This window comes from Pleurodeles waltl, chromosome 1_2 (genome assembly GCF_031143425.1).
Source record: "Pleurodeles waltl isolate 20211129_DDA chromosome 1_2, aPleWal1.hap1.20221129, whole genome shotgun sequence".
Classification (NCBI taxonomy): domain Eukaryota; kingdom Metazoa; phylum Chordata; class Amphibia; order Caudata; family Salamandridae; genus Pleurodeles; species Pleurodeles waltl.
In genome coordinates, this window is record NC_090437.1 from 1,238,571,609 (window position 1) to 1,238,586,228 (window position 14,620).

The 14,620-nt window shown below is 39.8% G+C and overlaps 1 protein-coding gene across 1 annotated transcript in view; it reads right to left on the minus strand.

Moving 5' to 3' along the window:
* EIF2AK3 (eukaryotic translation initiation factor 2 alpha kinase 3) overlaps positions 1-14,620 on the minus strand; it is a 146,446-nt gene that overhangs the window by 35,829 nt on the left and 95,997 nt on the right. Inside the window, exons 11-12 of the mRNA XM_069204578.1 lie at positions 8,613-8,735; positions 5,596-5,745 (exon numbers count right to left, since the gene is read on the minus strand). Of these exons, the coding sequence (XP_069060679.1) occupies positions 5,596-5,745; positions 8,613-8,735 (273 nt within the window). The remainder of the gene's footprint in view (positions 1-5,595; positions 5,746-8,612; positions 8,736-14,620) is intronic.

A 14,620-nucleotide genomic window follows, 5' to 3' on the forward strand; every position in this document is an offset into this window, starting at 1 on the left:
CGATCCCAAAGTGTCTTTTTTGATCGGAGGATCTGCAAGCATCGCAGGTGGCTTCATGATGGTCGGGGGAGGGGCACAGGTTACACACAAGATGTTGGGCTGTGTAAGGGAACTTGAGGTAGGCCTGAATGGGCCAGGACGCCCGAAGGGCGTTCAGTCGGTCCCGGATCGATGGAGTGAGATGGGCGCAATAGTAGAAAAGTGCAATCAAAAACAATACCTTTGAGTTTAGTAAAGCCAGAAAAAAGGTTGCGAAACCAGAGCGAAAATAGAATGGAGTGAAGAGACACATGCCCAAACCAGACGGCGGAGAGAAAACAATCTAACAAAGGAGTCGATGCCCATGCGCAGTATCACATTGAAGGGGAAGTCACTCAGTCCAGTGACTCAAAAAAATGCTTCTTCAAAGAAAAACAACTTGCAACACTCCGATCCCAACACTAGATGGCAGGACCATGCACAGCATGTAAATTTACAGCCACGTTATCAAACTGGTCCTTTCAATTGAAAATGTCTTGTCTATAATGGCATTGTGCAACAACACAATGAATACTACACTCTACACCACTCCACTGTACACCACTCCACACTATGCTTCTCTACTCTACCTTCTACCACTCTACTCTATGCCAATGCACTTTTCACCACACTACTCCTACGCCACTGCTCTGTTTGCCACTGCACTTTACACCACTCCTGTCTAGGACACACCAATCCACTCTATGCCACTCTGCACCACTGAACTCTACACCACTTGACTCTATGCCATTACACACTACGCAACTGCACTCTACCCTGCACCATCCCACTCTACACCACTTCTCTACAGTGCAACAATCTACTTTAAGCCACTGCTCTCTATGCCACTCTACTCCACTCTGTCACTACACTCAACCACTACATTTTACACAAATGCAATGAACATAACTGCACCTTGTCACTGCACTCTAGACCACTGCACTGACATTCTACTCTGCAACACTGCACTCTACTACACTACAACACTGTACTCTGCAACACTGCACTCTACTCAACTGCATTCCGGCATTCTACTCTGCAACACTGCACTCTACTCCACTGTACTCTATTCCACTGATCTGCAATACTCCACTATGCTAATCAACTCTACACTCTGTCACTCAATTCTGCTCTCTATGCCACTGGACTCTAATCCGCGCCACTGCAGTCTACTATGTACCACTCTACTTTATGCCACTGCATTCTATGACGCTGCATTGTACACGGCTGAAATCAAAGTCACTGCACTCTACACCACTATACTCTGCAACACTAAGCCACTGCACCCTACACCAGTCTAATCTACTCTACGCAACTCTACACTATGCCACTTCAATACACCACACTCTCTGCCACTTCACTCAAGAACATTACTCCACTCTTCGTCATTGCACTCTACGACACTCCACGCCACACTCCTCTATGCCACTAACTTTTAGACATGCTAAACAACATGGCTAAAACGCATTGGCAAAGCCAATGGCTCTTGCATAGCTGAGATAATTGGCTTTGGCAATGTTTATTACTACAGCGACTCATGCAGCCCTGGGCAGCTTCAAAGTCTGTGGTTGTGAAACATCTAATGAGCTTTGTTGGGTGATCTGCTACATAGTCTTCAGAGCATTCCTGAATTCGAGACTGCCCTAACATGTGCGGAAGGGCATCACATGAATGGGGCCTATTTAGCAAAGCAATGGCCTCTACCTAAATATGTATGTAAAGCAAAAGTCAGCTGTTGATATTGTAGCTTTTCGTGTGAGATTTTCCGGTGCTAAAAAGTCAACAAAAAATACCAAGTGCTTGCAACCTAGAGCTTTACCATCTGTCCCAATAAACCACTGGGTGGACTTTTTTTTTTTTTTTAGATTTTAAACTCAGTCCGTTGTTACATAGAGAGAGATGATGCTGTGCTACGCTGGAGCAATCCTTACAAAGAACAAAAAAATCTCTAGAGTGACGCTTAGAAATCGAAATTGTAAACTTTGTCTAAAACCAAAAAGGCCTCATCACTATATAAAACGAAGTTTAAGAATGATGATGAAAATTTTCAAAGTAGAGAACATTGTTCATTTGTGAAAGAAAACGGAGAATGAACGTATTGCTAATGTGTAACGACTCCTAAAAGTTTAGTGTCATCCCTTTATCAAATGAAGCCCTATTCTTCAACAGTGACATTATGATTTAGGATTTATACCTTCAAGCAAACCAATGTTAAGTAGCAAGAAGGAAGACCGTCAGTATAACAGCACAAAGGTAGAAATAAGTTTATAGAAAATTATCATCCATCCTCACAACAGAAAAGGAGGAAGGGTGATGAGGAAACTGCATGAAAGCAGAGTAGATAAAAAATACCTGAATGTAAATAACTCATTTTTCTATTTTTTCTGTTTGATTCCTGATTTTTTGTGGAAGCATAAGTGGAACATCAACATCTAAGAGAGGGACTAACAATAACTGCAGAAGCAGAGTAAAACCAACAGACACATTACAGACAGAATTGTTTTTGATACCAAAGCAGTAGCTTGGGAAATGTCAAGCACTGGTACTTGATGCAAGAATGCAGTGCTGTCGCTCTGGTTTCACCTGACTTCTCCCTAATGCCTCCAGGGGATTATGTGCATAAACATATCATAAACTGGCAAATGATATAATACGCATAACTTTAATACAAGTTCTGTTCATTTTTAAAATACTATCTCAGGAATTACTGATGCACTTGAGCTAGGATGCCTCCATGTTTCGAGGGTATCGAAGAGTAAAACATTTCTACAGCCAGTCACCTCCCAGGGAGGTTTATAGTGTGTCTATGCTCTTGCGATAATCAGTTTAGCCACTGTAAGCTCATACAAAAAAATATAAATGTTGGAATCTAAATATATCTTTTCTATGTCAAAAGGATTCTTTGTGCAGATTGAGTTCCACCAAAAAGAAGCATCATGGAGCCATGATTTTGCAAAAAGATAAAAGGCATTGTCGTGCAGAGCAAGAACTCTTCCTTAAGCTTTGAAAGCTCTGAAAAATATTTCGCGTTTATGACAGACTGGCATAAAGCCATTTAATGAAGAAATGCTGCATTCCTTACTGAAATCATGCCAGATTCTTGCATGGAAATGGAGGTCCTTTGACTATTTTTAAAAGTCACTGCTGATTTTCCTGATTAGAAAAATCCATAGGCTTTCAGCCCTTGTAAAAATCATTTTAACTAATATCTGGCAGGCATTTTGCTGCATCTCTAAATTCGTATTCCAAGTAGATCCTTGACCAAGTGAAATCCACTGTAGACTGAAACTACCCTGTCAGGACTTAAGCCTTAACCATTTCTACGATCTTTGTGGGTTTTACCCCTAGATAAATCTTGTGATAGTATACGTGGTTCCCTTACATATATAAAAAAAAAAAGGACATAAAGGGGAATGCCTTTCATAAAAGATTAGGGAAGGTGTGAGAATCCTCATTTTAACAAAAAGTGCGCTCCTCTAATTTTGAAAAACTAATGATGTCTAGTTGTCTGTTCAAATCTTTAAATTTCGTAGGTGCAAAGTACTGGCTGAAGGTAGTGAATGTTGTATGAATGGTTTCAGTATCAGGACAGTGGTAGGATTCCAAGACGTTGTCCGTCTCAGAAGCACACACTTAAGATAAGCTCCCTGGCCTAGGAACAGATGTCCACTGCTGTCAGCTGACATGAGTTCCAACCATAATAGTTATCTTTGGGACAGATTCCACGGATTACAACAAGATTGTCTTCAAAGCATGTGGAACCAATAAAATAATAATCACCAATAGGCCCAGAAATTGCAGAGAGGTCACTGCATAAAGAATTGTCCCAGTGAAAAGATTTTGAGTGCTGAGTATTTGGTCCCTTTTCTGCATACAATGCTACACTACTACTTCTGTGATGGAACCAGCTAATGATTCTTCAAGCACAGCAGCCTTCATTTGACCTTGCTGTCCTCTTTATCTAGACAGTTATGTGAGAGGAAGAGAAAAAGGAAACTGATGGCTTTATCTTCTAAGACAGTGGCTACGTCTACTGGTGATCTCTATAGACACATGCCAGTGATGCGAAGTACTGTTGAGGTTGAGCCAGCCGGCTTGGCAGGGTGAAAAACGGGCTACTTTTACCCAATGAATTTACAGTCCTATTGGTCCCCAGGCAGATGGGGGAAAAGCAAAGTCCAACATACATTCTAGGTCTACTCTACTTAATGTGTATCATTCACTGGTTCACTCTACCACCAATAAACCCATGAATGCTAAACTCAAAGTACTTTAATTAGACTGGAACATCTCGGGAGAAGAATGAACGGGTTACAAAACAAAGCAAAGCAAACCTCAGTGTAAAACCAAGCTAAGCTTTCAGCGAGGTGGGTTAAAATATTTAAGAGGAAATCATGTTCAGTAATCTCACATGTGGAATCTTAGTGACCCTTCTTCAGGGGGCCCTTTAAACTGTGAAAGTGCTGCACTGTACTTCTTGAATATGCCAACATTCAAATCCTCTCTGACAAGAACAGTTGTACAATCCAACACAGAGACTATAACAAGGCAGTTTTAAAAGGCAATATGTAGACGATCCAGTAAACAGTCCAAATGTCGCCATAGAAAAAGAAGCGGGTTACAAGTAAGGGTCTAGTTCTGAGAAGAGAGGACTGGAATGCTACTTCAGGCATTTCCTGATACACAAGAAATGTTGAGATTGTTGTTCAATTTAGAACCTTAAATTGCTAAAAACAAAACCTAAAAAAATGAACAAAAACTTTACACTCACCCTACCTCAGGTCGCTAGAAGTGTTTCTGTGGGAAACTGTATTGTCTCACTAGATCTTCAAGGCATTAATTGCCCTAGTGAATGAAGGAAACTGATGGGTGTAAAGTCTTGGATTTATTGTAATCATGGCAAATGCTCTGGATGCATTTCGTACCACTGTGAATTGCTCCCTGTTGCATTTTTACTATAGGTCATCATCAAAACTAAGCTGACAAAAACAACGCTAACACCCGCGATTATCACTACAGTCAAGCATATGTATTTCAAAGAAGGAATGTAGTGCAATGTCCGAACCAAGGGTGGTGCCTTTAAATCATGTTGGTGTCACTTCCACTGATGATACCCACACAGCTCGTTGGACCAAAGTGGCCGTCGCACCACCTAGCACCCACTCTGCAAGTTAAGCTAATTAAGACCCATTCTTTGACTGGGGATCCCTTCAAGGTAATTATTCGTGGTATGAAGAGACAAATACAAAAATATTTTTAAAGATTTGAAATAAAATACTGGTTATTTGGAATCTTTTAAAATGTCTATAAATAATACACATTTTACTTTCATAAACATTGTGCAACTATAAGGAAGGCCAATTAATCCATACGGATCTCAGTTTTCTAAATTTGTTTCCAAATTCTGTGAATAATGTAAAGAATCAACACTAGAAAGTGATTTTAAATTTCCTGTGAAGGAGATAGTCAAAGTTTTTCCTGATAAGCAAGTCTATCCAGATGGTAGCGAACCCTAATGCATGTCTTTCACATTAATGCCATAACGAAAAACAATCAGTAATTTATTTCACAAATTACCTTTCATCCTTTAACCACATCTCATCCATCTTTTCCTGCCATCGTTCTGGTGGAGCTTCCAACCAGGCATTAAAATAGCGTACAATGCCCGGGTGCTCAAGCTTAGCTAATGCTTTAACTTCACGCATTACTTTTTCACGAGCCAATTCCCTGTGATAAAGAGAAAGATATCAAAATTAAACATTCCTCAAACATACCTCAAGCAACAAAATCACACGATTTCATGGCAGCTACCTTTTTTTTTTGCAAAATTATGGGGTTGTCACACGTCATATAATTTAAAATCTGATGCATAATTTGCTGTTTTAAGGCAAACATGACTCCAAGCTCAAATAGTTCACAAAAGTACTAACCCTGCTGCAAATGAAACACAACGACGTTCCCAAAACTCAGCAAAGTTAACCTGCAACCCTCCATAGGGAGGTTTAAAAAAAGAAATCACTCTTGATGAGACATCCTTCTAGCCTCTTCTAACTTGGAGACTCTTTAATGGAAAGTTGTTTTAGTAGTAGCCATTACAACAGCAAGAGGAAGCAAGATACCAGGTCTGTGCTTTCATGACAATAGTTCATCTGGAAAATGAGTCTGAGAAGGCTTCCTTTGCTTGCCTGACCTATTCTTTTCTGATGAAAGATTATTTTACATCACTGATGCCTGCCTAAAGAGCATGCTGATGTAATTGTGACATGATAAAAACCAATAGCATATTCAGACAACATATTGCTGATTGTGTTGGCATATGTATAAATCAAGGGCAGTTACTCAAGTAGGACACAGCTCCGTTAACATGTGTTCTTTTTTGCTTTCCTCATGTTTTTTCCCTGATTGGTTCAATCTTCTGTATATCTGAGCCAATACAATAATCTCTTCTACTACTGATGAATAATAAAAGTGCTAGAAAAGTTACTTATTTTTAAACCCGATGTTCTGTCTGGGGTACTCCATAAAAGTCATAGCAGACATAATGTAGAAGTGAGTTATACCCTCACTGCTCACATCTGTGACAACGGCAAGCACGAGTCTGAATCATGGCAAAGTCATTTTAATGTTTGATCTTACAGAGGTTTTTGTGAAAATGAACAATGTTAAACCGGGTCATTGCAAAAGTTGAAGTGGGGCTGCTTTGACGTGGGACATAGGACTAAATGACAGTCTTTGAACTTTTGTTGTTCGTTTCTATTTACAACTAGAGTTTAAAAAGAGCGTTTTGTAGCAGAAAAGGTCCATACCGACATGACTAATTAAAAAAATGAAGCCCATCTGGGCATCAATAGTAATTTTGCAATGAGGTTTGACACTATAAAATATCCTGAAATGAGGCATAAAAAATTAGCTACTGTGTATGAATTTTATGTATATTCAAGCATCAGGCAAATGTCATTGATTATACAAAGATCAACAAGCATTGGCTAGGCCACTAGGTCTCATCTTTAGGTGAATGCCAATATATTGGCTTTGCCAATGCTTGCTTGTAAAGAATAGTTCAAAAAAAGTAAATGATAAAATACTCAAAACACTCGAGGAAAAGCAAGCATATTTTAAGGTATCTCAAAACTGTACATCAAATTCAGTAGTTTCTATCTTTATTGTCATAATTACTTTTTTTTATTTTCTGTGCTTTTACAGACAAGCTGGGAAGGGTGGGGAGCAACATAAAAGGTAGAGGAAGGCTTTGAGAGGGGAACAGGCAGTCGAGGGAAAGAGCTACAAAAATATACGCTCTCAGAGTGCTGAAAGGAAAAGTAAAAAAAAAGAAAAAACGTCATTTAATCAAATGGCTGCTAAAGAGACTAGACTGTGCTACGGGGAGGAACAAACACAAACAGAGGCAAGGAAGCCACTGAATACAGTGATGATAAAGCCAAACACTGGGAAGAAATGATTGGGTTGTAAGCCCACTGTATGTTTTTGGTATGGTCCACAACAGGTATTTCCCAACCAGGCAACAATAAGTTGTCTAGTAGGCAGGACGACAAAAACCATTGTCAATAAGCTGCAAGTTACAACCATTCAAGGACATACGCAATGAAGTGATCGGATTTGGGAAGAAGGTCAATATTGTTAAGTTCTGGTTGTGCACTTTTTTAAATTTTTTAATGAAGGGATCCTTTTTCTGACTCATAGTTTTTTGTTACTGCAGTGTTCTCTTTGTTTTTGTGAACTAGGTGCAATTTAACCTTCCCTATGCATTGCTCTTTTGAAAACATCAGAAAGCAGAAACATTGGTTTTGTTTCCAAGTTTGATTGTTTTATATAATACCTGATTGTTTTTCCTCGATTACACAATTCAGAAACAAATAAAAGAACTTTAAACATCTCTACCACACACATGCACATGGCATATACCTCTCTAAAGTTAGCAACACCACTGCAACAGCTCTTAAAAATTAATTAAATTAGTAAGGCATATCAAAAGTAATTGTGGTAGGTGAAGGGTTAAGTGGTTAAAATATTATATTACAAAATATAGAAAATATGCAACGCCAGGGCACAAATCTAAGAATTCATCCAAGTTTTCTCCCAGATCTTATACTCTGCTCCAGGTGCATATACTTTACTATACATCTCTTAAAATCAACAGAAACTGCAAATCAAGCTGTAGCGAAGTTAGAGACATTTAGTTATTTCTGTTTCAAGCACATTACAGAAGACCCATTACATGCAACACTGCAAAGGAAGAAAATATAAAAATGAATTAATTTATAAGAGTACTTCAAATCAGTTCCAGCTCAGGGTGTTAGAAAGAAGACAGCTTTGTGGTGAGAGTTCAAGGACAAATTCCAAATAAATAAAATAAACATCAGTCTTTGGATTACTGAAAGACCACTGAATATTTTCTGTACTTCCATGCAGTTGGACTTACAGAAGAGGTACATGGCCAGACAGTTTTGGTAACCTGAACAAAGAAAATAGTTTTTTAAGGTGATCTAAAATACCTTGCCTCTGCCACCTCAATCGCAATGTATTAAAGACGTGTTGCACACATCACCATCAGCGACTGGTATTCACTACATTACCTGTTGGGAAGGCTGATTCTCTTGATAGCATAGTTACAGTCATCAACTTTATTTCTGGCTTCGAAGACCACACCAAACCCCCCACGACCAAGACACTGAACTGGCTCAAAATCAGTAAGGTATCTGTGAACACAAGTAAATTATTTATTTACTAAATAACATTTATTTTTTTAGTTACGTTAAAGTAGTATTTTTTTTTTTTTTAGGTACTCACAATTATATTCTATAAAAACATGTACAGATGCATGGGTGGCTTTAAGGATGGGTCTAATACAAGAAGTCAAGCCTAAGATGCTTTAAAAAACACACTAGAGTAACTCCACAATAAGAGGATATGGCTTGTGCTTAATACTGCAACAAGAATGGTATTTAAAACAATCAGGACAAAATAAAAATGGCCTTGTTACATTGTATTTTATATATATTTTTATGCCATGAGAATGAAAATAAATGTGGGACATTTACAAGTTTTTAACAACAACTGCACTAATACATTCACACATTTAATACTGGCAAATTAGAGTTCATTACCACAGTTGTAACAAGATTACAAATTAACCTGAGAAAAATACTTTTTTTTACAGCTTCACAGATTGCATGTAAAATTAAGTTATGCAGGGGAACAGGTATCCTGACAGATGCAAAGTCTCAGGGATTTTGCCATACTGCACAAATGTAAGCCCTGGCATTCTTGTTGAATTTTTGATAAAACAAATACATACAGACAAATATCATGGCATGCCACGAATTATATATGCATAAGCGCAGGACCATCATAATGAGGCACTGCTTCTCAAGATTATATATATATATAAATAAAAAAACAGAATATTACCCAAAATTATTACTTGTTTTTGGGGAGGGGGGCGTTGAGGGGTCTCTGAGGGACCCCTCATGGGCAAGAAATTACCCAAAAATGTTTTTGGGGGGTTGGAGGCACGTGAGGATCACCCACGGGGGCTCTGCGCGACCCCAGCGCCACGGATCCAGACCCCATTTAAAGCAAAAAATCATCCACTCAGGATCATCCATGGGGCTCAGCGGGACCCCAGTGCCACAGATCCAGACCCCACTTAAAGCAAATAAATCATCCACTCACACACCCATTCTCACACACACACACACACACACACACACACACACACACACACACACACACACACACACACACACACACACACACACACACACACACACACACACACACACACACACACACACACACACACACACACACACACACACACACACACACACACACACACACACACACACACACACACACACACACACACACACACACACACACACACACACACACACACACACACACACACACACCCACTCACAAAACTACCACACCCACTCACAGAGCCACTCATACACCCACTCACACACCCAGTTAAAAACCCACTCACTCACCCATAAAACCACACACCCACTCACAGACCCACACAGCCACGCACACATGCACTCACACCGATTCATACACTCACACACCCAGTCACACACCCTTAGCCAGTCACAAACCCACAGCGTGGGGTTGGCTGCATGTGGGGGTTTGACCACAGGTCCTGGCTGCAGGCTGGGCCCTAAAGGCCAACTCACCGCTGCACATTGCTAAAGGCCGTGCACAGCATGGAGTTGGCTGCAAGTGGGGGTGTTGGCCATAGGCCAGGCCCTGAGGTCAACCCCCCACTCACGGCAGTGGTTGGATTAACATATGGTAATATGTTAAATAAATATTAAATATTACTTTATGGAGAAAAAAAAAATAGAAATTCACCAAAAACCAAAGGTTACAGGGATGTTATAGTTAGGAAATGGAATTTAAAAAACCTGAGAAATTCACTAAAGAATTATACACGTGCCCTAAGGTAACTATAACTCACGTCCTCGCCATGCCCTGCTAATTACCCCACATATTCCATCAGACATGACATCTTCTATGACATCATTGACAATATCACTGCAACATCTGCAATAAAATGAGAAAATTGTGCAATGTGCGGTTGTGAGTTACAGTTACCTTAGGTCATGGGTTATAGTCTCTTCAAATAAGAGAAACTATAACTGCTGGATTTCTATGTTTTTTCTGTGTAAAATCTGAAACTAACTATAACGTCCCTGTAACATTTGTTCTTTAGTGAAAGTCTAAGGTTTTTTTAATTCTATTTCCTAACAATAACAATCTGTAGCCTTTGTTTTTATATTGAAGAAAAAAAAAAAACAGTGTACATCTGTTCGTGGCATGTTCCGCTGCAGATTCAAATGCTGTGCATTATACTTCTGCCATCTAGTGTTGGGCTCTGAGTGTTACAAGTTGTTCAAGTTGTTTTTCTTCGAAGAAGTGTTTTCGAGTCACAAGATCAAGTGGTGACTCCTCTTCGGTTCCATTGCGCATAGGCATCAACTCCATGTTAGATTGTTTTCCCGCAGAGGGTAAGGTAGGAGTGATAGAGTATATAGGTGAAAAGAAAAGAGATGTCCATGCTAATGCAAATATATATATACACACATATATATACACACATATATATACACACATACATATGTACAAATGTTTTTAACTTAAACGACTACAGGCTCCCGGGGAGGTGGGAGGGTGCATGTGAATCTGCAGCAGAACATGCCATGAACAGATGTACACTAGGTAAGTGACATTTTCCGTTCGGTGGCATGTGTAGCTGCAGATACACATGCTGTGCATAGACTACAAAGCAGTTTGTCCTCCCATAAAAGCGGTGGTCAGCCTGTAGGAGTTGAAGTTGTTTGAAATAATGTTCTGAGTACAGCTTGACCTACTGTGGCTTGTTGTCCAACTAAAACATCTACTCAGTAGTGTTTAGTGAATGTATGAGGTGTTGACCAAGTAGCTGCTTTGCATATTTCAGCCATTGGTACATTTCCTAAAAAAGCCATTGTAGCACATTTTTTCCTTGTAGAATGTGCTTTAGGAGTAACTAAGAGTTGTCTTTTGGCTTTAACGCAGCATGTTTGGATGCATCGTACAATCCATCTTGCCAACCCTTGTTTTGATATGGGGTTACCTGTATGAGGTTTTTGGAAAGCTACAAACAGTTGTTTAGTCTTTCTGAATGGTTTTGTTCTGTCTATATAGTACATTAGTGCTCTTTTAATGTCTAATGTATGTAAAGCTCTTTCTGCCACAGAATCTGGCTGTGGGAAGCAGACTGGTAGTTCCACTGTTTGATTTATATGAAAAGGCGAGATGACCTTTGGTAAACATTTGGGGTGTGTTCGTAGTACAACTTTATGCTTGCGTACCTGTAAGAACGGTTCTTCAGTAGTGATGGCTTGTATTTCGCGTACTCTTCGTAAAGACGTAATTGTGACTAGGAAGGCAACCTTCCATGTTAAGAATTGCATTTGGCATGAGTGCATAGGTTTAAAAGGTGGGCCCATAAGTTGTGTAAGCACTATGTTTAAATTCCAAGAGGGAACTGGTGGAATGATGCGTTTTAAACCTTCCATGAAAGCTTTAATAACAGTAACTCTAAATAAGAAGCTGTGCTGTATATTTTGTAAGTATGCTGAAATTGCAGTAAGATGTATTTTTATGGAAGAGAATGCTAAATGTGATTTTTGTAAATGAAGTAAATAGCATACAATATATTGTATTGATGCTGTAAGAGGGGCAATCTGTTTAGGTTGACAGTAATATACAAATCTTTTCCATTTGTTAGCATAGCACTGTCTAGTAGTGGGTTTTCTTGCTTGCTTAATAACCTCCATACATTCTGAGGGGAGTTGTAAATATCCAAATTCTATGACCTCAGGAGCCAAATCGCTAAATTGAGTGTTTTGGGATTTGGGTGCCTGATTTGTCCTTTGTTTTGTGTCAACAGATCTGGTCGGTCTGGGAGTTTGAAGTGTGGTAGTACTGACAGGTCTAACAATGTTGTGTACCACGGTTAGCGGGCCCACGGTGGTGCTATGAGTATCATATTGAGTGAGTTTTGACGCAACTTGTTGACTAGAAACGGAATGAGTGGGAGAAGGGGAAAAGGGTAAGCAAATGTCCTGACCAATTGGTCCACATAGCATTGCCCTTGGATAGGGGATGTGGGTGTCTGGATGCAAAGTTTTGGCATTTTGCGTTTTCGCTTGTGGCGAACAGATCTATGTTTGGTGTTCCCCCTTATTGGAAAGTATTTTTGAAGTACTGGAGGGTGAATCTCCCATTCGTGTGTTTGTTGGTGATTTCTGCTGAGAACATCTGCCAATTAGTTGTGTATCCCTGGAATGTATTGTGCTAACAGGTGAATTTGGTTGTGGATTGTCCATTTCCAAATGTTTTGGGCTAGAAGGGAGAGTTGGGACAAATGTGTCCCTCCTTGTTTGTTTAGGTAATACATGGTTGTCATGGTGTCTGTTTTGATAAGGACATTCTTCTGTGTGAGAAGAGACTGAAAAGCTGAGTGCTAGGAAGACAGCTAACAACTCTAAGTGATTTATGTGTAGCTGTTTGTGTTTGGCATCCCATTGTCCTTGAATGTTGTGATTGCTGAGGTGAGCTCCCCAAACAATCATTGATGCATCTGTTGTAATTATGGTCTGAGACACAGGGTCTTGAAATGGCCACCCTTTGTTTAGATTTATGGACCTCTACCACTGAAGGGACATGCATGTTTGGCGGTCTATCAACACTAGATCTTGAAGTTGACTGTGTGCCTGTGACCATTGTTGTGCAAGGCACTGTTGTAAGGGCCGCATGTTTAGTCTTGTGTGTGGAACAATTGCAATACATGATGCCATCATCCCTAAAATCTTCATGACAAATCTGACAGTGTACCGTTGATTTGTTTGTGTCTGTGTGATTATATTTTGGAATGCTTGTATTTGTTGCGTATTTGGACATGCTAGCGCCTTTTTAGTATTTAGTATTGCACCCAAATACTGATGTATTTGTGCCAGTTGTAGATGCGACTTTTGGTAATTTATTAAGAACACTAGCGTGTGCAAGGTTTGTATTACGTAATGCGTAGGTTTTGACACTGCGTATGACTGTTTGATTTTATTAGACAATCGTCTAGATATGGAAAGACATGTATATGTTGTCTTCTTAGGTAGGCTGCGATGACTGCTAGGCACTTTGTGAATACCCTTAGAGCTGTTGTTATTCCAAAGGGTAACACTTTGAATTGATAGTGCTTTCCTTGAATGACAAACCTGAGATATTTTCTGTGCGCAGGGTGGATGGATATATGAAAATACGCATCCTTGAGGTTTAACGTTGCCATGAAATCGTGTTTTTGGAGTAGTGGGATAACATCTTGTAGAGTTACCATGTGAAAATGTTCTGTCAGGATGTAAAGATTGAGTGTCCTGAGATCTAATATTGGTCTGAGGGAGCCATCTTTTTTGGGAATGAGGAAATATAGTGAATAAACTCCTGTCCCTATTTGAGCTTGTGGTACGGATTCTATTACTTGTTTGAGTAATAGAGATTGGACTTCTTCCTGTAACAGATTGATGTGTTCTGTAGATAGTTTGTGTGACCTTGGTGGAATGATTGGGGGAGTTTGTAGCAATTCTAGGCAATAGCCATTGCGGATAATTGATAGTACCCAATTGTCTGTGGTAATGTTTTGCCAATTTGCGTGGAACTGTTGTAGTCTTCACCACACAAGAGAGGTGTGGAGTGGAAGGGGAAGTCACTGCTTAGGGTGCTGTGGAGGTTGCTTAGAGGTCTGAAATTTCCCTCTATTTCTGGGATACTGCCCCCTATATGTGCCCCTAAAACCACCTTGTTGGTATTGTGGTTGGTAGGTTGGTTTTGCCGTGCGATGTGGATGCTTCTGTTGTCTGTGGTCTAAATCCACCTTGAAACTGCGTTTTCCGAAAGGATCCCCTGTATGGTGTGGAGTATTGTGAACCTATTGCTTTTGCGGTTTCTGAGTCTTTGCGTAATTTTTCAATGGCTGTGTCAACCTCTGGGTCAAAACGTTGTTTCTTATTGAACGGCATACTTAACACAGCTTGCT